The 20,975-nt window shown below is 47.6% G+C and overlaps 1 protein-coding gene across 2 annotated transcripts in view; it reads right to left on the reverse strand.

Annotated features, from left to right (window-relative positions):
• The window catches only part of LOC119402368 (venom metalloproteinase antarease-like TpachMP_B), an 86,936-nt gene that overhangs the window by 25,120 nt on the left and 40,841 nt on the right, over nt 1-20,975 (reverse strand). For both annotated transcript variants that reach the window (XM_037669505.2, XM_049418618.1), the window contains 3 exons: nt 20,577-20,648; nt 20,385-20,515; nt 16,215-16,264 (listed from right to left, as the gene is read on the reverse strand). In XM_037669505.2, the coding sequence (XP_037525433.1) occupies nt 16,215-16,264; nt 20,385-20,515; nt 20,577-20,648 (253 nt within the window). The remainder of the gene's footprint in view (nt 1-16,214; nt 16,265-20,384; nt 20,516-20,576; nt 20,649-20,975) is intronic.

Genomic DNA, 20,975 nt, shown 5'->3' on the forward strand with positions numbered 1-20,975 from the left:
CTATAGACGCGAAGAAAATAAAATCTGAAACTAGAGCGTTACTGAGCAATGTGCCGTATTACGTTTTTTATTCCATAAAATTCGGGTGACAAAACTCCAAGATAACAATATTTGGTAAACACACGTCACTCGTAGTATGCCAAGAAAAGTTTTGAGACTCACAGCTTCAATATTTATCTTGTAGGACGTCGTCAAAGTCCCATTTTCACGCAATTCGCAAAAAGCGATTCTGCTTAGTGGAGACTTCCGATCTTTTTACTAAGGCAATTTTTTTGCTGAACTAAGAATGGTTTCGTGACCTGGAAACTTGAACCGCTAGATATATTTTTGCAGATACATTAAAGAAGGTCCGCGGACATGCACTGACGTTCTTATCGTAAAATAGCATTTTCAAAGTTACTTAGCGCGCATAGAATGGTTTATGGCGCACCACATTCACGGCCGCGTGGCGTGCCCAGCGCCGCTGAGACAACCTTGTAGTTGATTTCGCCGAGACGTCGAAGTACCCAGAACGGTCTGAAGTATCGTCGCAGAAGCTTCTCGCTAAAACCGCGTCGGCATATCGGCGCCCTGACCCAAATGCTGTCGCCGGGCTGGTATTCTATGTGGCGTCGTAGAAGGTTGTAACGACAGCTCTCTATCTTTTGCTGGCTCTTGATGCGCAGACGGGAAAGTTGTCTGGCTTCTTCAGCGCACTGAAGGTAGATGGCGACGTCGAGCTTTTCACCGGCGGCGATGTTCGGTAGCATGGCGTCACGCGTCGTTGCCGGGTTTCTTGCGTAGACAAAGTTGTATGGCGTCATCCGCGTCTTTTCTCGCTCGGCCGTATTGTATGCGAAAGTCACGTCCGGAAGGATGACATCCTACGTCTTGTGCTCGACATCAACGTACATGGCCAGCATGTCGTCGATGGTCTTATTTAGTAGCTCGGTGAGGCTATTGGTCTTCGGGTGGTAGGCGGTGGTCCGACGGTGGCTTGTCTCTCTGCATCCCAACATCGCCTGAGTTAGGTCAGCGGTAAACAGTGCTGGGCAGTATCGAAGATACATGTATCTCAGATACTATCTTAGATACTCTTTGGGCATCCTGTATCTGTATCGCGATAAGTCTCGAAAGACTAGTATCTGTATGTGTATTTCCGATACATTCGATAATATACCGTGTACCCTAAGATACAAGATACTCCTATCGCAACACAACCGTGCAAAACAATAATCGCTGGCCAAGCTCCGCTTGTCAAGCTGGTACTGGTGCCACTAAGCCATCTGAATAAGTCTAAGGGCAGTGACGCAATTTTATTTTTCCGCGGTATCCTCCAGTGAGGACAGAAGATGAGGAAGACAAGGGCGCGCACGTCTACGACCAGCCCACGTACATTTTGTTTTCTCGATTGCTTTTCTTTTCAGTTGCGCCAATGCCGCGACACATGCTCTTAACCAATGTCCTGCGCCGCGTACTCCACTGCGTGCGGCGCCTATCGCGCAAATTCTGATGTTGCTACAGTGTCGTTATTGAAGATTCTCTTGCGTTTTGCGTCTTGCTCCGTAACGAAATGTGATGCGTGCAAGAATGGGGTTGATTTGTGTCTCGTGGATTTTACATATCAGCGATTTGAAGGATCCCGTGGATGTAAGTTTGACGTGCATGCAAATGTGGTTTTCACGTTCTTCCCTAGCTTCAATAAACGTTCTTCCATAAAGCTTAACTTTGAACACCCGGTATAATTATGTGGGCGTGCCTTGAGTATACAGTACAAAACATTCTGCTTATCACTTAGGAAAACAGTGAAATTGAGTTTGCATTATAATAATAGAAATCATTAGGAGTCATCTTAAAGATGTTAGGAAGGGGATTCGAGAAACTGTTGTTTCACTGAATGCTCCATTTTACTCATGAGCGTCCCAACGAGCCGTTCCAGGAAATTTTACATAGGCACTGAATTTGCTGTTGTCTCAACAGTTAAGTTGACAATACTTCATGCTCATAGCTATTAAGGGCGCCGTCTGTATTGTGTTTCTGTACTCATTCAATGTGGATGTTTGATACAGAACCTACCTCTATATTTTACTTATATTTTTTTCCTGTTTTAGGCCTTCTTAAATATTTTTCGTATTACTATTCGCCAACTACTGGGAGCTATAAGCGGCAATAGCACGAATAGCGGCGGTGTTCTGCGACGCTTTGTGCAACTATACAATACGTCTGAGACGTTTCTGTGTTGCACATGTTCTCTCGTTGAAGAAAAATTACTAAAAATTGCACGTTAGTGAGTATATCAACAAAGAATTCTTTATGTTGGCAAATAAGTAAAGTACGAAAATTTATTGCAGTTTTACTTCATCTACGTATACACCAGGGGTCTCAAACTCGGCTTATAGCCAGCGGGCCGCAGTCGCGAAAATTAGTTCCAAGGGCCGGGACAGTGAAGAAGGTTGGAGAGAGTTTCAACAAAATGACGCTTGAAAGGAAGCCTTTTCCATATATCATATGTAGGTAATTTCTGAGGGGGATTTCGAGTCACGATTCGAGAAACATCGATACATACGAGTGAAATCTGAACGCGGATTCTGAAATATAGAGTTTTTGTTCAACGGTTATGTTTCAGCACATGGTGACCACATGTTCCTCACGAAAAGAATGCTCGAGACCAGTCATGTCTGTGTAGCTCACGAACATACTTATTTAGAAAATAAAAAAAAACGCAAGGCCTGCGCTGAAACCGCAGCACAGTCAAAGCGAAAGCTGGAAGAGCGGCGCTTCTAGAACCCGTTGTAAGCTCCCTTGGGGCTACTAATACAAGTACACTAGCAAGGTACCCACTATGCCATAAATAACAATTTTTATGAAGTTGGGAAGCAGCTACTAAGCCATTATTCTTCATTCTGCGGAGAAGCGAGGCACCAGCTACACGTCTGTAATGCATTATGTTCACTTTGTTGAAGCGACGACTGATGACGATGAAGAATTATGGCTCAGCCCTTTGTAATGCGTTGGAAGCTTTAAGCGGCCCACCAGTTATGTAATTTGCATCGGGTGACGCCCGGTCGCTATTTCCCTCTCCCGTCACTGCTGTATAACATACGTTGTCGTGGGAGAGAGACGGGGGAGCGAAGAACATTACTGAGACCCCGAAGAATAGATCATGCGCTTATGGGCCTCCTTGGCAACCAATACAAGTGGACTTGCGAGAAACCCACTACGCTTTAAATCATTGTAATTTTACTGAGACCACGAGGAAATGGATCATGCGCTTATGGGCTTCCTTGGCAACCAATACAAGTGCACTTGCGAGGAACCCACTACGCTATAAATCATTGTAATTTTTGAGAAGCAGGGCAGCAGGCACTGTGCCATTTTCGTCATTCTACGGAGAGCCGTGGTACCTGCTAAACGCATGCAAGGCATTATGCGCACTTTGTTGATGTTGTGCCTGATGACGACGAAGAATTATGGCAGAGCCCTTTGTAATGGGTTGGAAGCATTCAACAATCTACTCGTTGCGCATTGTGTGACGCCTGGTTACAGAATTCGCGTTGTGCGACGCTTGGTGCTTATTTTACTCTTCTACCACGCTATATTGCATATGCTAATGTGGTTCCTTCCCGACATCAAGCCTGTAAAGGACCTTTTTGCAAAGCGGTTTCAAGCACCGGCATGGCTCAGAGGTTGAATACTGGGCTCCCACGCAGAGGGCCCAGGTTCGAACCTCGTTCCATCCTGGAATTTTTTTCTTATTTATTTTTTTTTCTTATTTCGAGCGATACTGGTTACGGACACCGGCGGCGGCGGCGGCGGCGGCGGACAACTACGGCGCCAAACACGGCCGGTGAAATGATCTCATAACAGCTTTCGCTGTAAAAGAAAGGAACGAAGACGGTCATGTGTGCGGGCTGGGCCCCTAGCGAAAGGTCACAGACTCCTAGTGTACACCATGCGTCCCCCCCCCCCCCAAATAAAAAAAAAACGTCGCTAGCAACGTTGTTGCTGCTTTACACCTGTCCGGATATACGGTATTGTGCAAAACTGTCCTTTACGGACAAGGTAAAAGTTCACACCAGTATTTGCGCCGCCGTGCGAAGGCTTCTTATTGAAGTTATTATAATTATATGGCAACCCGCTAGCTGGTCGGCAATAATAATAATATCTGGGGTTTAACGTCCCAAAACCAGTATATGATTATGAGAGACGCCGTAGTGGAGGGCTCCGGAAATTTCGACCACCTGGGGTTCTTTAACGTGCACCTAAATCTAAGTACACGGGCCTCAAACATTTTCGCCTCCATCGAAAATGCAGCCGCCGCGGCCGGGATTCGATCCCGCGACCTTCGGGTCAGCAGTCGAGCGCCATAACCACTAGACCACCGTGGCGGGGGAGCTGGTCGGCAAGCTGAAGAGCGACTCCCATCAATTGCTTGTTCAGAAAGCGGCTGGTCATCGAGGCGTGCTAGCGTTGCTGAGAGCTGATGTCTTTGGGAGCTATAGCGAGGACAATCAATATTGGAGCGCCGGAACGTTTTAGCTTCCAACCAGAAAGCGATAAAGGCGCTGCTGAAGTTTTTCCGCTCAACTGACCTCGCTAAACGACTATGATGCTCCCGTGCTTGAGTGTGTGTGCGTTTCTTGTTACTCTCTTTTTAGGGGCGAAGCTCCTTAAGGCGGCACCCGTTCGTCCCTCGTAGTCGTAGTCCTAGTCCGTAACCAGTCTTACGCTTTGACCTCCAAGGTGGTGCCGGTGGGAGATTTTTCCTGTGCGTTGTTGAACAATAAAAAATTAGCAGCGGTAGCTAAAAGCCGACTTCTTCTGTCTCTCATTCCCATTAGCAGCCATTCTTTACCTCCAAGGTAGTGCCTGGTGAGATTTCTCCTGTGCGTGATTAAACAATAAAAATTTTGTTCAAAACGCCGTTTATTGATGAAATAAACCAACGAAAGACGCCAGATGTTTTGTAAAAGCAAAACGGAAGAACGCCAGATGTTTCTAAAGCAAAAGGAAAAGACGCCAGCTGCTTAACGAAAGACGCCAGATGTTTTCTAAAGCAATGGTTTTCTAAACAATGAAAATTCGCAGCGTACATGTAAAATTAAAGTGAGCTGCAAGTCGTCATAACTCATCGAACCTTTAGTATAAACGCGCCCTATCTCACGTCGGTGATGATGTACTGGGCAGAATTCACGGAAGATCCACGGTTTACCGATGAACCTCCGCAGCTACGCCCACTCATCATCATTCACTCCGTGGATATGCTGTTTTTTTCCTTCCTTACCTTTATACATCCTTACGCCTTCCCCAACGCAGGGTAGCAAACCGAAAAACTTCTGGTTAGCCTCCCTGCCTTTCATTTAACCTTTCTCTCTCTCTCGCTCTCTCTCTACCATCAATTGCAAAAATGACAAGCACGAACCGCTGTCAGTGAAGTGTTAAAGAGTTGTCTTGTGAAGAAGCTAAAACAAATAAGTTGTTTTGGAAGGAAAGTAATGTACTTTAAGCAAGAAGGGCAGAACTTTTGTGATACTAACAGACATTTTATTCGAGATAAAAAAAATAAGTAACAGTTAAGAAATTTTCAAGCCGATATTTTCGTTCATAGGCGTTTGCTGCTACATTATATGGATCTATAATAACAAATTTGAGAGTGTATTGAAGTATCTTAAGATACAATTGCCAAGTATCGTATCGGATACAATTATTGCGGAAGTATCTTGTATCTGTATCTCCAATACTTCTTGCCTGAGTATCTTGTATCGTATTGTGATACAATTTCAAAGTATCTTTGCCCACCCCTGGCAGTAAAGGCCGTACCTCGGTAGGCAAGGAGGACCACTGGGGTGCCATGACGCAGGACGATGTTCTCAAACGAAGAACTCGGCTACCTTGGTGGAACTGCCTTTGGGCAGGACCTTTCTTCCGGCGTAGCGGGTGAGGTAGTCGGTAGATTAGACGATGTGTTTAATAAAGACGATAGGTCTTTCTTGGGGAACTTCAACGCAGAAATTTTGGTCTGTCTGTCTGTCTGTCTGTCTGTCTGTCTGTCTGTCTGTCTGTCTGTCTGTCTGTCTGTCTGTCTGTCTGTCTGTCACCCGATTCAGCCACCCGGTCAAAGTGTATCCACTTGCATATTGCCTAGCCATCTTGTTGCGCCGTTCATACTTGTGAACATTCTCGATCAAAAAGCAAATGTTCCGCATATCTGAGGCGCAGCATCGGTACGTAAGTATTAGGTGGGGTGTTCCTTGACTAGAAAATACATAGATACGTAATTCTAAAGACCCTAGAGTTTCTTAGGCTGCGCGGGAAATGCTAGTGTTATTTGGGCTGCGCTGCAAATGCGATGCTATGAGCCAGACGCGGCGATTCAACATAGAGGAGGAGGGCTCATGTATACGACCGGCAGAAGACTATTAGATGCGAAGCATCTTATAGGGAACCCAAGCTCAAGTTTGCGGCGCGACGACAGCGCCGCGCCAGCCGCGCTGCGGCTCTGTCGGAAACTCTGAACCTTCGCGCGGCCGACTCAGCCCCTTTCACGGTAGCTGTAGTGCACGTGCGCTCGCGTTCTTCTCTCGGTGCGGGTAACTGTGGGGCCGTCAGCTGGGTACGTTGAATCGAGAGGCTTGCTGTGCGAAGCTGCGCATTTCCGCGATGGCAGAAGCCACCCCGCGGAAGCGCAAGCGTGGTCCGAAGTATTGCGGTTTAGCGGCCAGCCACAACAGTGCAGACAGCACCAAGGCACTCGATTTACGTGTGAAACTGTATTGTTTCGTGTCGCACGAGAAATACAGGCGGCAAGCGCGGATAGCTGACAGCGCTGTCTCGCCTTCTATTTTGGTTGTCATAGTTCATCGCTTTCGTTCGTTTCGACTGCATGAATCGGTGAGTAACGCGGCACATACACGCAGCGACTACAGTAATGATTACACGCTGTCTTCTCGCATTGTGAAAGTCCAGTTACGGTTGTAGGTGAAACAACTTTGTGTTTTGATTCCCCGTGTTCGTGAGACCTACCCATCGTTCTTGAACGTTCACACTCACGTTATACCGTTAGCGTTGCGCGGTTGGTCGAATTCAACTGAACTCGGCACATTGTCAGAAGTTCGGCGCCTGCAATTCACGCGTCGGGAAGGCTGCTTTACCACGCCGGAACGGACGTCCGCGCATTTTCAGCAAGCCTTGACATCGTTCTGCAGGTTGTCTTTGTTTTTGTCACTTTATTAGTGTGATATATATTTAAGCCGCTAAATACAACTGGCACTTAATACATGCTTTGCAATTGCAACCTTAAAGTAACCTTCTGTCACCTTCTGACTTCGTGCGATTTTGTAGCCGCGTTCGCGCAGCAGGTTTTATACGCCTGTCAAGTCGATATCATAAAAAGAGACTGCAAGCATGACACGAGAGCCGAAAAAACGAGGCGAGCAGTTCATCTTGCTTCACAGTGGTTAAAGCTCAGCTAGCTGCCTCGCGTCTTAATCAGCGGGTGATTCTCCAGTGGCACGGAGGACTTGACTCTAACCTTCTCAGGAAACAGGGCCATGGCCGTGTAATTTCTTTTTTTCGCACGCCGCAAACGTTTGCTCACGAAAGTACACGGCTGCTACTGTAAAGCATGCCATATCAAAACAACAATCATATGATTCGCAGTTCACACCGCAGAACATCGATAGCGTGTACGGCTTCATTTCGAGGTGCATGTGAACCATTATTCATCTTTAACATGACAGAATGAGACTTACCTCGAGGTATACGTCCTACACGGTGTAATCGCGACTTGGGAAATGCATTTCGCTTTGCGTCGGGCGTCGTTGTCGTCGATCGTCTGCTCTTCACCGTTAAGGTGATTGACGAGCCTTTCTCCTTTTATCAAGTTCGCTTTTCGGAAGTGCCAGTCAAGCTTGAAGATCCTTTTGAAGCCGCACTGCACGCGGTACATTGTGAGACGCCGCAAGTGCACTGCGAGAGCTCTGCACGTGCACGGAAGCGAGCGGCAACGCGGTGGAGAGAAGGGAAAACGCTCGCTACTGACACCCCAGTTTCTCTTTTTCTGCCAGAGATGGCGCTGCCTGTCAAGAGCAGCAGCGCCGCTAAGCGTTGCTTCGGAAGCCTATGGCGGAGTTCAATCCGGCATGCGGTGTGACCACCCTTACTGCGCATGCGCAAACCCTCTCCACACATCTCCTCTCCACTCTCCCTCCCAGTTTCGCGCGCCTCATTATCTCCTGCGACGAGTAATGTCGGGAAAAGTACTGCATTCCTTTTTTTCTTCGCCGCCGCGCGCTCTCGGTGTTTTCGCCACATAAATGGTCTAGCTCGCTCGCCTCGCTAGTGTCGCCCGGCCTCTGACTATCTATCTATCTATCTATCTATCTGTCTATCCAGCCGACCACGACTTTGTACTCTCCTGCCCGTTTCGTTAACGGGATGTATACCAGAATTGATATGGCATAACATGACTGTATGCCGAATATCAATGACAGGTCATGCATGAAAATCGTAACATGCATGTCATGAACCGCGTGATTTACACGCCACTGTCTTGGTGCTTTCAAGGCCACCTTTTTTTACTTTATATATACAACAATTGGCATGGAGTGACAAGAGAGCATGACGAACATAAGTTATTGTCCTAAAATGCAAATCATGACGTGCATGTCATGTTAAACATGATTTACATGACATGATCTCGGGCGCTCGTGGCCGTTCAATTAAAAGGATATGTACCGAAATTGCTATGACGATGCATTTCTGTATGACGAGCGTAAATAACAGATCAACACCGCGCCAGTCCAGCGCCGCTGCAGCTTCAGCCGCGCTGGACCAAATATGGCGGCGGGCCGGACGGTCGCGGTACTTTTCCCGTTCCAGTGACTTTAGCGACGAGTAGGCAGCAGCGACGCCTCCGGCTGCGGCGTCTCGACGTGGCACGAGCAGCAGGTGGCCGCCTCTGCTTCTTTGGCTCTAAACGCGGGGCGCTCGCGCTCTCCTTCCCTCAAGATCATGTGAGTCTGCAGAGAGGCAGACAAACATGATCTTGCGACTTTGCGGGAGTCGAATACCTCGGACACCGGCACTTCCACGCAGCGGAAGCTAGGTGGAAGTACCATCTCCCCGCTGCTTCGCATCCACACATGGTTCCCTTTAGCGGTAGATGGTGTAATTTTTCGTCTTTCGACGACATTTGGAGCGAAGGACGCAGACACACGGCCAATTTTTAGATGCGAAGCATCTTATGGTGGAGCTCAAACGGTGTGCGGCGTGACCACCCTTACTGCGCATGCGCAAGCCCTCTCGACACATCTCCTCTCCCCTTCTCCACTCCCTCTCCTCCGCTACAAATCGGTCTCCGCTACAGTCGAGCCGGCTCCAACGCGCCGGTGCAATCGCATCTAGAGAAGCGCATGCGCACTAAAGCGAAAAGAATCACAGCATATCCACGGGTGAATGATGAAGAGCTTGGGCGAAGCTCCTGAAGCAATCATGGTTACACCGTGAAATCTTCAGTGGTTTCGCCCAGCAGTAATCAAAGCGATAGCCTAGTACGTCATCAAAGACGTGACAAACGCTATATATATATATAATATGCCATCTAGTGGCGATTCACACAAGCGCACTATTGCACACACTTCTATTGGACCAACGCCATCTAGGAAATGAGACTGGAAATGGTGATGACGACGGATGGATGGATCGATGCTATGAGCGTCCCCTTATAACGGGGAGATGACATGTCTGCCACCATGCTCGAAGAAAAAAGGAAAAAAACTTCCTTGTTTCATGCCGGCCTAATACCTTACCTACATTGATTAAATCTATGTTATTATACAAAACAAATTATCAATTCACGGTCTATCTCTCTGCCTCTTAAGGCAGAATGACCTCATTTTTCCCCATTATTTATTTTTGTACTTTATCTCTATAATTCTGCCACCAATACTCTAACCGTCTCTTACTTATTTCTATCGCGGACGTGTTCAGCTTTCCATTGTTGTCCCTAAAACCCAAGGCTTCCTGTAAACTCGTGCCCACAAGTATACCTCGGTGAATATCACCACATTCAATCAGTACATGTTCCATCGTTTCCTTAGTTCCCCCGCAGCATGTACATTGTCCTTCTTCGTTACTGAATCTCGCTTTATAACTACGCGTTCTAAGGCAGCCCGACCTTGCTTCAAACAGTGAAGCGCTTCCCCTTGAATTATCATAAAACCTTTCCGTCCTTACTTCGTTTTTTCCCTTTCGGTAGTAACTCAGAGCCGGCTTCTTTTCCATCGCTGTCATCCAATAAGTCCTCTCCGCCTCTCTGACCTTCCGCTTAATGCTCCTTGTTACCATATCGCCCGCACTGCTAGCCGTATATTTACTGGTTAGCCTCCTAGTTCTTTTTCTCCACTGCGTGTCAACGCTTTTTCTTCAAATGCCTGAAAACCTTCTCTGCTCATCTACTCTTCTTGATTTTCCTCAGCCTCTCTTCGAATCTCGTTTTGCTCTGAGCTTCCCTCACTTCAAAGCCTGTCCATCCGATATCACCCTTTACAGCCTCATTTGTCGTCTTCCCGTGAGCGCCCAACGCGAGGCGGCCCACCGTCCTTTGATTTACACCCATTCCTGATTGTACCACTGGCTTCATGCACACCACTGAGTTCCGAAATGTAAGCCCCGGGACCATCACACCCTTCCACAGCCCTCGAAGCACCTCGTACCTATTGTATCCCCATAAAGCTCTGTGCTTCATAATTGCAGCATTCCTCTTTCCCTTTGCTACAGATGCTTTCTCTTGTACCTCCATATATCTATCCCCCTCGTATACCCATACTCCGAGGTACCTGTACTCGCTTACCCTCGGTACTTTTTGGCCCTGTATGAAGACCGCATGGTCGTCGTGATCATTGAATACCATCAATCCACATTTTGTTGCACTAAATCCAATCCTAGAGCGTCACATCCCCTTCCGCATATATCTGCCAGTCGCTGTATATCATCTTGACTGTCCGCAAAAAGACAATATCATCAGCATAAAATAGACCTGGAAGCTTCTGCTCAACCATCGTGCCGACCTGTTTGTGCGACAAATTAAGTCCAATTTTGCTACCTTCTAGCGCTTTTTCCATCTTCACCATGTACAGCATGAATAACAGCGGGGACAAACGACATCCCTGTCTCAGCCCCTTGCTAATTTCAACGCTGTCCTTGCTACTTATTCCTTCCCATTCTATACAAAATGTATTTTCTCGATATATTTCTCTCAAAAGCTGTATACAGTCGTACTCTATGCCCACTTCTTTCAATATATCCCACAAAATTTCCTGATTAACGTTGTCATACGCCCCGGTGATATCTAGATAAGCTACGTATAAGGGCCTGTTTTCTATTTTCGATACTTCTCTACACTGGGTAAGAACAAACAGATTATCGTCTAACCGCCTGTCGATTCGAAATCCATTCTGAAGTTCTCCCAAAATATCATTTTGCTCTACCCACGCTTCTATTTTTAATTTTACTGCCTGCATCGCCAACCTGTATAGCACCGATGTAATAGTTAGCGGTCTATACGAGCGAATGTCATCCTTTTCTCCCCTGCCTTTATAGATTAAGTTCATTCTTCTTTCTCGCCAACTGTCTGGTATTTCCCTCTCCTGTAAGCACTTTTCTACGGCTTTCAGCAGTGCTTCTTTAGTGTTATGTCCGAGTTCGTTAATGAGGCTGACGGGAACCCCATCTAAGCCCGGAGTAGTGCACTTAGGACTTTTTCCTTCGGCCTTCTTCCAATTGAAATTCTCTAGTACTACATCTTCGTCAGTTGCACTCCTTTGCGCACTTTTACTCACCGGGGGAATCCCCTGGGTGACCTTTTTAAACGAATCGGCTGTTATCTTTCGGATGTAACCTAGCGCTTCATGCCCTTCCAATTGATTTCCTCCTTCATCTACCAAACGTTGTTGTATTGTGACAGACTTCCTATCTAGCGCTTTTAGGTGGCTCCAAAATATCATAGGCGCGGCCTTCTTCTTTTCGCGAATCTCTGTCATCCAGATGGCGCTGTACACAGATTGTATACAGCGCCATCTAGAATATCATCACTCAACTGCAGTACTCTTATGAGACAGCGCCATCTATTATACTGTTCGCGAGATACTGCCGGTTACGCCTGACGCCGGACGCGTGACAAGGTTAGACTAAGAGGAGCTTCGCCCCTAAAACGCCCGCGCCACCTGTCGGGAACCGACGAAACAGCCCGCGAAGCAGGTTCCTGGGTTCCAGTCCGGCGCAGCCGGCGCGATATGCAGCAGGATCTATTCGGCGCCGAGCGACGCCCGAGCGCGCCAGCAGCCGTCGGCCGCGTCGCCGGTCAGCCGACGCCGGACTATAGGGGGCTGTTTTTTGCTGATGTAACGTCGCCGTGACGCGCGAGCGCGCTCGTCGACGTTACGCTGGAGTATATCAGAGCCTTTAATGTTTCGTCGCGGCGTCGTCGGCGGTAGCGAAGGATCTTCGGTATTGTGACAAGCAGCAACCGCACCTCCATCAGTTGCTGCTTTGAGTGTCCCGGGTATGGACTGGTGGAACGACCCCTGGTAGGGCCGCTGTAGCGCAGGCGTTGGGTTGAGAAGTAGCGGCCTGGTGACGGCGAACGCGAAGGTCGTCGGGGCCTACATTGTGCTCCTGCGAGATATTCGGCGATGTCGCAGTGTCGTTCACCCCGGTGTGGACGCCGTGCGTTGATGGCGAAACCACGCAGTCCTATCACGCAGTCTCATCACGCAGTCGGTACTGACAACAGTCGTAGGAGTGGCCGGCTTCCCCACAATGGTAGCAGAGCGGGCGGTTGTCAGGGGCGGGCCAAATGTCGGTTTGTCTTGGAGCGTAGCACTGCAGTAAGAAGCGTGTAGCGCGCCTTATTAACTATGCGTAGCGCTGGCTGACAAGCGGATGGTATGGCGTCGGTTATGGCCCGTCACGCTAGCGGCACGGCGGCTCGCCGTTTGCCGCTATCCGGCTGCCGTGCGCAAGCGGCTTCGTTCGCGTACGCCAGCCATTCTTTGCCGTTCGGAGAATAGGTCCGAGACCCAGTTTCGCGCCGTTTTCCGGCTGCCGGAGAGCGACGTGGCCAGTCAGTTACGGAGGAGCTACATCGGCGCGCCACGTCGTCTGCGTCTGCCGCAGGATGCTTCGAGCTGCTTGCTTTTAGGGCCGAAGCACCTTAGGGTCTCGGCTTGTCGGCGGTACACCGTCGTCGCTGTCGCCGCGTGCATCGTGGTGACCCATTTCCTTGCACGCATCATCGTGTCCTGTCCATTTGCTTGAGCGCGAGAGAGGGCGCCACCGCCTCAGCACTCGCCGTGTGGCGAGATAGAGCGAACGGCGCGCTTTGACTATGGAAACGCTCTTTCTGCAATGGACGCTGAACTACCAGCTCGCGAGGAACGAGAACGCGCCCTCGCCTGCGAGAGACAACGCGAACGCGGGCAGCGTCTGCTAGCGAGTTTTTTTTTTTTTTAATTGCCGCGTATCTGCGTGCTTCGCTGCAAATGTCGTCTAAAGACGATAGAAGAGGCGATGCGTGAGATATCGACGCCATCTGGCAATACGTCGGGAAACATGAGTGCTGTGTTACGGGCTGGTAGTCCCGGCGCAGCGTCAGGCGAAGACCGGCGGCGACCAACGCGACCGGTGGGGACGCCGGCCAGCCCGAACACGCGGTTTGGCGCGATGCGCCGAAGGAGGAGGAACGTCCGCATTCAACGAGTACTCTACACAAACTCTCTTATTTACACGTCGCCTGGGTAAAACAGGAATGCCAGAACGGCGCCCCCTGTCATTCGTACAATGCAATAGTGAGCCGAAACCGAAACACAACATGAGCTTGTGCAGAGGGCACGGAGGAAGACAAGTTTCAGCGCAGTCGCATTTTCAGCGCAGCTTAAGAAACTAGGGTTTTTAAAATTGCGTATCTATGTATTTTCTTAATCTCATCTACCCACCTAATTTTCTGTCTCCCCCTCACGCGTTTGCCATCTCTTGGAATCCAGTCAGTTGCCCTTAATGACCACCGGTTATCCTGCCGACGTGCTACGTGCCCGGCCCATATCCATTTCTTCTTGATTTCAACTATGATGTCCTTAACCCCCGTTTGTTCCCTGACCCACTCTGCTCTCTTCCTGTCTCTCAAGGTTACACCTATCATTTTCCTTTCCATCGCTCGCTGCGTCGTCCTCAATTTAAGTTGAACCCTCTTTATAAGTCTCCAGGTTTCTGCTTCGTAGGTAAGTACCGCAGCAGAAAGCACAGGACCGGGTTGATTGGCGGAACATGGGAGAGGCCTTTGCCCTGCAGGGGGCGTAGACAGGCTGATGATGATGATGATGATGATGATCTATGTATTTTCTACTAAAGGAACACACTACCTAATACTTACCTAATGATGTTGCGCCTCAGATATGCGTAATATTTACTTTTTGATCGACAACGTTCACAAGTATGAACTGCCGTACGAGTTCAAGATGGGTGGGCGGAAAGCAAGTGGTTCAACTTTGGTCGGGTCGCTGTGCGGGAGCCTTCTGCGGTGTGAGCAGAGCAGGATGCCAAATCCGGCACGGTGTGACCTACGTCCCGTGTGCCGTCGGCGTGGTTTATGCCATCCCGCTCTCGTGTGGTAAAACCTATGTCGGTCAAACTGGAAGATGCGTCAACGAGTGGCTCAGGGTACATGCGCAAAAGTTTAAGAAGAATGCAGATAAAGGAGCCCATCTTGTGGCTCATATTAACACTTGCTGCAATTGTGAGGCACGATTTGAAGGGACGTCGATCCTTGGCAGGAGCGACAATGAGCATGCGCGGCAAGCTTTAGAAGCCTATCGTATCAGAAAAAAGGCTCATCTTTGCATAAGCGACACGTCTCTTTCTCTGCACTCATCTAAGTTTGATTTCATTTCATCGCGTATGTAATACACTGTTTCATTGTTTCCACTCTGTTTCACTTTTGTTTTTATGTTGATTGCGTGGCGCATGTGCGGTAAGGCTGCCTTGGAGGTATAAATGCATTGACAATCGCCGTAATAAAGTCAGTTGATAGTCAGCGCTTGTGTGTGTCGTTTTTTTCTTGGTGGTGCGTCTTTGCGTTTGCGCCGTAAATTTACTTCTAGGGAAAGACACAAAAGATACTATACACACAAAGAAGGGATCCCGGCGGTGCACATTCCCGGAAACAGGCTCCGTTGTCAGGTGTGCTGTCAGGTGCAGTCGTCCCTTGCCTCGATGCGTTGCTGGTGCAGTTGACGGCCTTCTGCAGGTCGGGTCACAAAGTCGCAGACACAGCGTAGTATGGGAAAGGTGCCCGATGAGGAATCCCCGGCGCTCGGCTAATTGTCCGGTGCATCTCGCAGAAGGCCGAACAAAGCAGTACACAAGTTACTGCCTCCCCGAGCAGCTTGGACTGCAAATAGTTCATCTTCAGGCCATAAAACCGTCAAACTCAGCCAAGCGTGTCCAAGGCGATTGACGAGGGGACTTGACAGCTTTGAAGGGTTCAGGAAACTCCGGCAGGGTTGTCGCCGCATCTGGTTCGATTCGGGGAACGTTGAGGGCGAAGAAAGCAGCGCAGATGCTGCCATACCATCCAAACGGCCCAGTGGCGCCAAGCCGTGAAAGCCGATCATAACAGCATGATTTCCTTTGGCGATATATTGAGGCAAATTATTTAACAAAGACTTCATGCGTGTACAGTTGCAGAGAATCCTTAACTTTAACTTGATGTTTCTAATTTGGGCTTTATTATTCTTCATTATCGTCTTCATTTTCTCCTACGGCGTCGCAAACTGCGGAGCAGAAGAGCACCAAGTGACTCGACACGCTCGATGCTGTTCTTTCGCTGTGCTTGTTCGCTCGGTTACGGCTAGGGTTTTCCCTAGCCGTAACCTAGACTCACAAAAGGATACATTATCAACTGAAATGAGGCTAGACAAGAAATCATCACTCTCGTAAACCATATGTTCCCGCGTATAGATGGAGGGAAGTGTCAACGAAATGATGCAGTGTACTACAGAAAATTCTATTATTTCAGAGCGGGCCGAAGAATATGAATGAGCGAGATGTTTACAACGTACTGCTTTAGATATGAAACCTTGCAGCATTGATCATTACTTGTAACAGCGTGCGCTTCATTTTTGGAAAAGAAAACATGACTTCATTTTTAGAAAAGGCGAAGCAAAATTTCATAATCTTACCAAGCAAATCAGGAGCCCCAGCTGGCGCTGAGGCATCAACCATCCGAGTTCTGAAAAATAAAGCAGGCCTTCGCTCAATGATCAATAAAGAAAAAATGCGTTGTCGGCAATATTCATTATGGCAATTTAGAAATTCATATATAATTGAAAAACAAAAAAAAACTTGCACCAACACCCCGACAGTAGGGCCTGATAGTCTGGTCGCCGCGTGTACTTAGACATCTGGTGCATGCGGTTACATGCTGAAGTACATCCACGATATCTCATATCACCAGCCCTTCCTTAGCTAATCACAACCAACAGATAATTAAACCAAATTAAGCATAGGGAGCATTATTTGTCGTTTTTGTTAACTGCATTGTAATGATTTCCACTGAAGTAAAATGAACTAAAGTGGACGAAAAAACCTCCTTTCCGTCGATTGGAGCCCACCGACGGAAGGGTGATTTCTAGTATTCGGATAAATCCTTCCTGCTGTACCACATCAGAGGACAATTGTTCTAAAAAAATTCGGCAGATCGCACACCACGTGGGAATCGGTTTCATGCGAAGAAGTGAGCGAGTAGTTCTATGCTGCATATTTCGGCTTTGGGCAAAGCGTTACGAGGTGGACCGAAGTGCTTTTGTAAGTGCAGTAGTTGCGTGCACGTGGACTTAACAGGCACGTCAACAACACAGGAGTTTAAAGCGTAACTTATGGTCTGACATAACGTCAGAAACACGTTAGAGGTTAAATTATTGTGCAATTTCCAGTATTATCGAAACGATGTGCACTTTACGGGGCGATGATTGGAATATCATGCATAAGTTTCGTTAGCGTATTCCTCCGAGGTCGAGCAACGCTTTTATATAGCTTGCTGAATCATTGGAATAAAATATAATGTTTACTAAACTTCTATAAAAGTAGAGCCCACACTGGAATCAAACACGCTAACCTGACATGGCGCCTGTATCATAGGCGTACATATGTAGTGTTTATTGCTTTGTTATAAAATAAGATAGGCACCACATGAAAAAGTGACGTTGCACCGACATTACGCCTGCATAGGGTGTTTTTCCAAAGCAGTTTGTAGACCTCGTGCGGCTCTATGGTAGAATATCCCACTGCCACAGAGAATCCTTTGGTTAGATTCCTGCTCGTGTCCTAATTTTCTGTCTTGCAGTCGGCCAAGGTGGATAAGTGGTTACGGTGCTCGGCTGCTAACCGGAAGGTTGCCGGTTTGATCTCGGCCGTGGCGGTCGCATTTCGGTTGAGTGGGAAAATGGTAGAGGCCCGTGTACTATGCGATATCAGTGCACGTTAATGAACACCGGATGGTCGAAATCTCCTGAGCCCTTCCGTTTTGGGACGTAAAACCCCAGATATTATTATTAAATTTAGTCTGCATTCGTCGGCTCAACGCTGCCGATGTCGGTTTTAACCGCAAAGATGTTAAACCGCCACGGTGGGCAAGTGGTTATGGCGCTCGACTGCTGACTCGCAGGTCGCGGGGGCCGCATTTTCATGGACATGAAAATGCTTGAGGCCCGTGTGCTTAGATTTAGGTGCACGTTAAAGAACCCCAGGTGGTCGAAATTTCCAGAGCCCTTAACTACGGCGTCCCTCATAACCGTCCCGTAGTTTTGGGACGTTAAACCCCAACAATGAATAATAGCGAAGCTGTTTGGCAAATCGTTCCTTGTGAGTCAATCGCGGAAAACTTTCATGTTAACGGGTATGCGCCACTGTGAGGCTACCTGAGAACAAGCCCAGAGAGAGAGAGAGAGAGAAACAGAAAGCGAGAGAGAAAGAAAGATGCAAAGAAAGACAAAAGCTCTTGCTGAAAAGCTCTTTCTGTGCCTTTTTACCCGGTGTGGTCTGCGCTCGGAAAAACATTCAGCCACGGCCTGCGCCGAGAGGCGTTAACATATTTTGTTGGTGAAGCCAAATCATATAAAAATAGAGAAATAAGCGCACGTTGCACTATGTTAGCGCTTCCTGGGAAGGTTTAGTGGTTGTGAAGGGCAAATATATTAGAACAACCATCTTCAAACAGCCGTACACGAAATGGACTGTAACAATACATAGAGGAGACACGGACACCACGCAATTTTCTCTTTCTCTCATTACCGTACTTTTCACGCACCACCGCTTGCAGATGACTTACCAGCTTGCCCAGCACTCCGTCCACAAGAGAAATTTAGAATCATATATAAAAATTTTCTTATACATGTGTATGTTATCTCGAAATCAGAAGTTTTCGCGCTTTTCGCAGCACTGATTTACACTCAAGCGCCATGGGAATACATCACCATACTTATAAAGATTTCAGGCAACTATCAGCGGAAGATGGCGAAACTCCAACACAAAGCAATGCAGCAGGGCTGGGCAGTATCGCGATACAAGAGTATCGCGATAGTATCTCAGAGATACTTTTGAGTATCTGTATTTCTGTATCAAGATACATTTGAAAAATGTATTTGTATCTCAGTAGTGAAATACAGTTACGATGTATTGCCCGTATCGCGATACTATGCAGGACACGGGTATCTCGTTACATTGTTTTTTTTTTTTGTGTCGGAAATGAGTTGAGGCGTGTTTCCAATGGGGGAATTACGTTCTTTTTTTTCTTTTTTGTGCCAAGACAAGCAAAGGCGCGCCGCCGGTCGCAGACAGATAGGGCGGCGATGGTTTCCCCTCAAGCACAGAATGGTCCATGTGGTAAAGCGCGCGATGCCGCAGACGGCAGAATCGCGGGGGCATTGTTGTCGGCCTCTGCCGACGAAAGTCGCTGTCTCTCAAGGTCAGTGCAGCACGCCTAATTTTTTTCGGGTGGCAAGCCAATACATCGCGACCCCCCGCGCGGATGCAATGCTTTGCAATGCTTCGCGTGCGTTCAGTTTTCAAAGCGACGGCACTTCCAAAAGCAGTTCCCGTAGTCGCGGCGGAAGTGACTAGAATATGGCTATCTTTGACGCGCTTTCGGCCAACTCTCCAATGTCAGGGTGCGTTCCTAATTGATTACATGCGCGAAACTGTCTTTTGTGGTAGCAGGCTCCCCCAATGCCGGAGCCGATTTCGCCTGTTGCGGCTTTCTGAAATGGGTGCTGGTAGTCTCGGTGGTGGTGAAAGCTTCATTGAAGCCGACTGGTTCAGACGGCTGAGGATTCCGAAGATGGGGACCGACTTCGGATTCTGAACAGTCAGAACAACCCAAGTGAGGGCGGAAGTGTTTTGGTATCTAGATGACCCGAGAAGAGATATCGCCACGCTGCAGGGCAATCCGGCTACGAAAGCGGTATTTATTCACTATAACACGAATATGTGCTCGTCTTCAGCAGTAGAGAGACTTTTCTTTCGCGAGTCTTGTGCTGAGGCTGAACCGACGCTGTTAGAAGACAGCCCATTTGAGAAGCCTACCCAGCAACCTTCTCAGCAAAGCAGATCTTCAAAACAAATGTGTGCTTTTTTGCAATTCACTGGTGTTCATTAGTGATTCGAGTGATTCGCTTAAAGTGTGCTATTTCTAGCATAGCTTAGCCTGTTCGCCAAGTATGTCGATTTCGGTGTCCAATCCTTGTTACTGTTGCTGTGAAATAGTGTATTTTTATTGCAACTGATACTTGTAATTATTTCATTATTACTAATTATGTACTTTGTCCGCCCCCCCTCCCCTGCAATGTCTTAATGGCGGTGAGGGTACTCTAATAAATAAATAAATGAACTGAACGTTTTGATGCGCTGTAACTTTAATTACAACATTATGCTGCACTAATAAGTGTCGTTGCGTAGTATGAGCATCCTTGAAATAAAAAAAGTATTCCAGTATCTGTATCGCTGTACCTGTATTCCGGAATACTTTTTTCGTCTTATTGCAAAAGTATCTCCGAAATATCCCCTTACGTTAAAGGCAAATGTATCTCAGTATCTGTATTTTAGGCTTCGAGTTCATGTATTTCGATATCTGTATTCCGGAATACTTTTCTGAGTATCTCTGCTCAGCCCTGCAATGCAGTCGTATCACATTACTACGGCAGTTATGAAAGAAGTACGACGGTGCATTTTATTGTGCGCATTGAGACGGTGCAGACTGCGACGGAGTTAACTCGTTTCCTTGAATCGTGACGATGTTTCGTACATCCATTCTGCTGCGTAGTATATAGGTAGAAAGCCACTGAGAGTTTACTTACCCGGCGATCAAAACCAGCAAGTCTGATTGATGAACTGAACTGCTTTTTGCTGCGTACTGCCTCAGTTTTGTGATTGTACCATGCGCGTCCACATCTCCAGTACGCGTGAACTTTTCATATTTGACATTTCTCTGCAAACATTTCGATTTTTATTACGTATATGGCACATGCCTACATTATCGTAGTGCTTACCTCATATGTGCGTTCGTATGCTACTAAGGCGATTCTTATAGGGGGTTTTAACTGCTGCAGTAACAGGCTCACCTGCGATAAGGAAAACGAAATCGACAGTAATTTTTGCGGGGAACGTGCTAATATACTTCTTAGACTATTTTCCGCAACAGCCTTGGCAATTCATACTGTCAACCCTTTGTGGATGATTCTTATGGTGTAGGTAAAATAAAATGAATAAACACTTTAAACAGATAGATAAACGGCCGCGTAATGTCTAAGGATATTACAAATACACAAACTTCACTCGCTTTTGCCACAAAGTTTGATAACGCATTCCAAACTTCAGTTACGGCTGCGGAAAAATTCACAGGCGGTTACGATACTGCCTAAAGCGAATTCTGAGCGCTGCTTCTTGTT

This window comes from Rhipicephalus sanguineus, chromosome 8 (genome assembly GCF_013339695.2).
Source record: "Rhipicephalus sanguineus isolate Rsan-2018 chromosome 8, BIME_Rsan_1.4, whole genome shotgun sequence".
In the NCBI taxonomy this organism is placed as follows: Eukaryota; Metazoa; Arthropoda; class Arachnida; order Ixodida; family Ixodidae; genus Rhipicephalus; species Rhipicephalus sanguineus.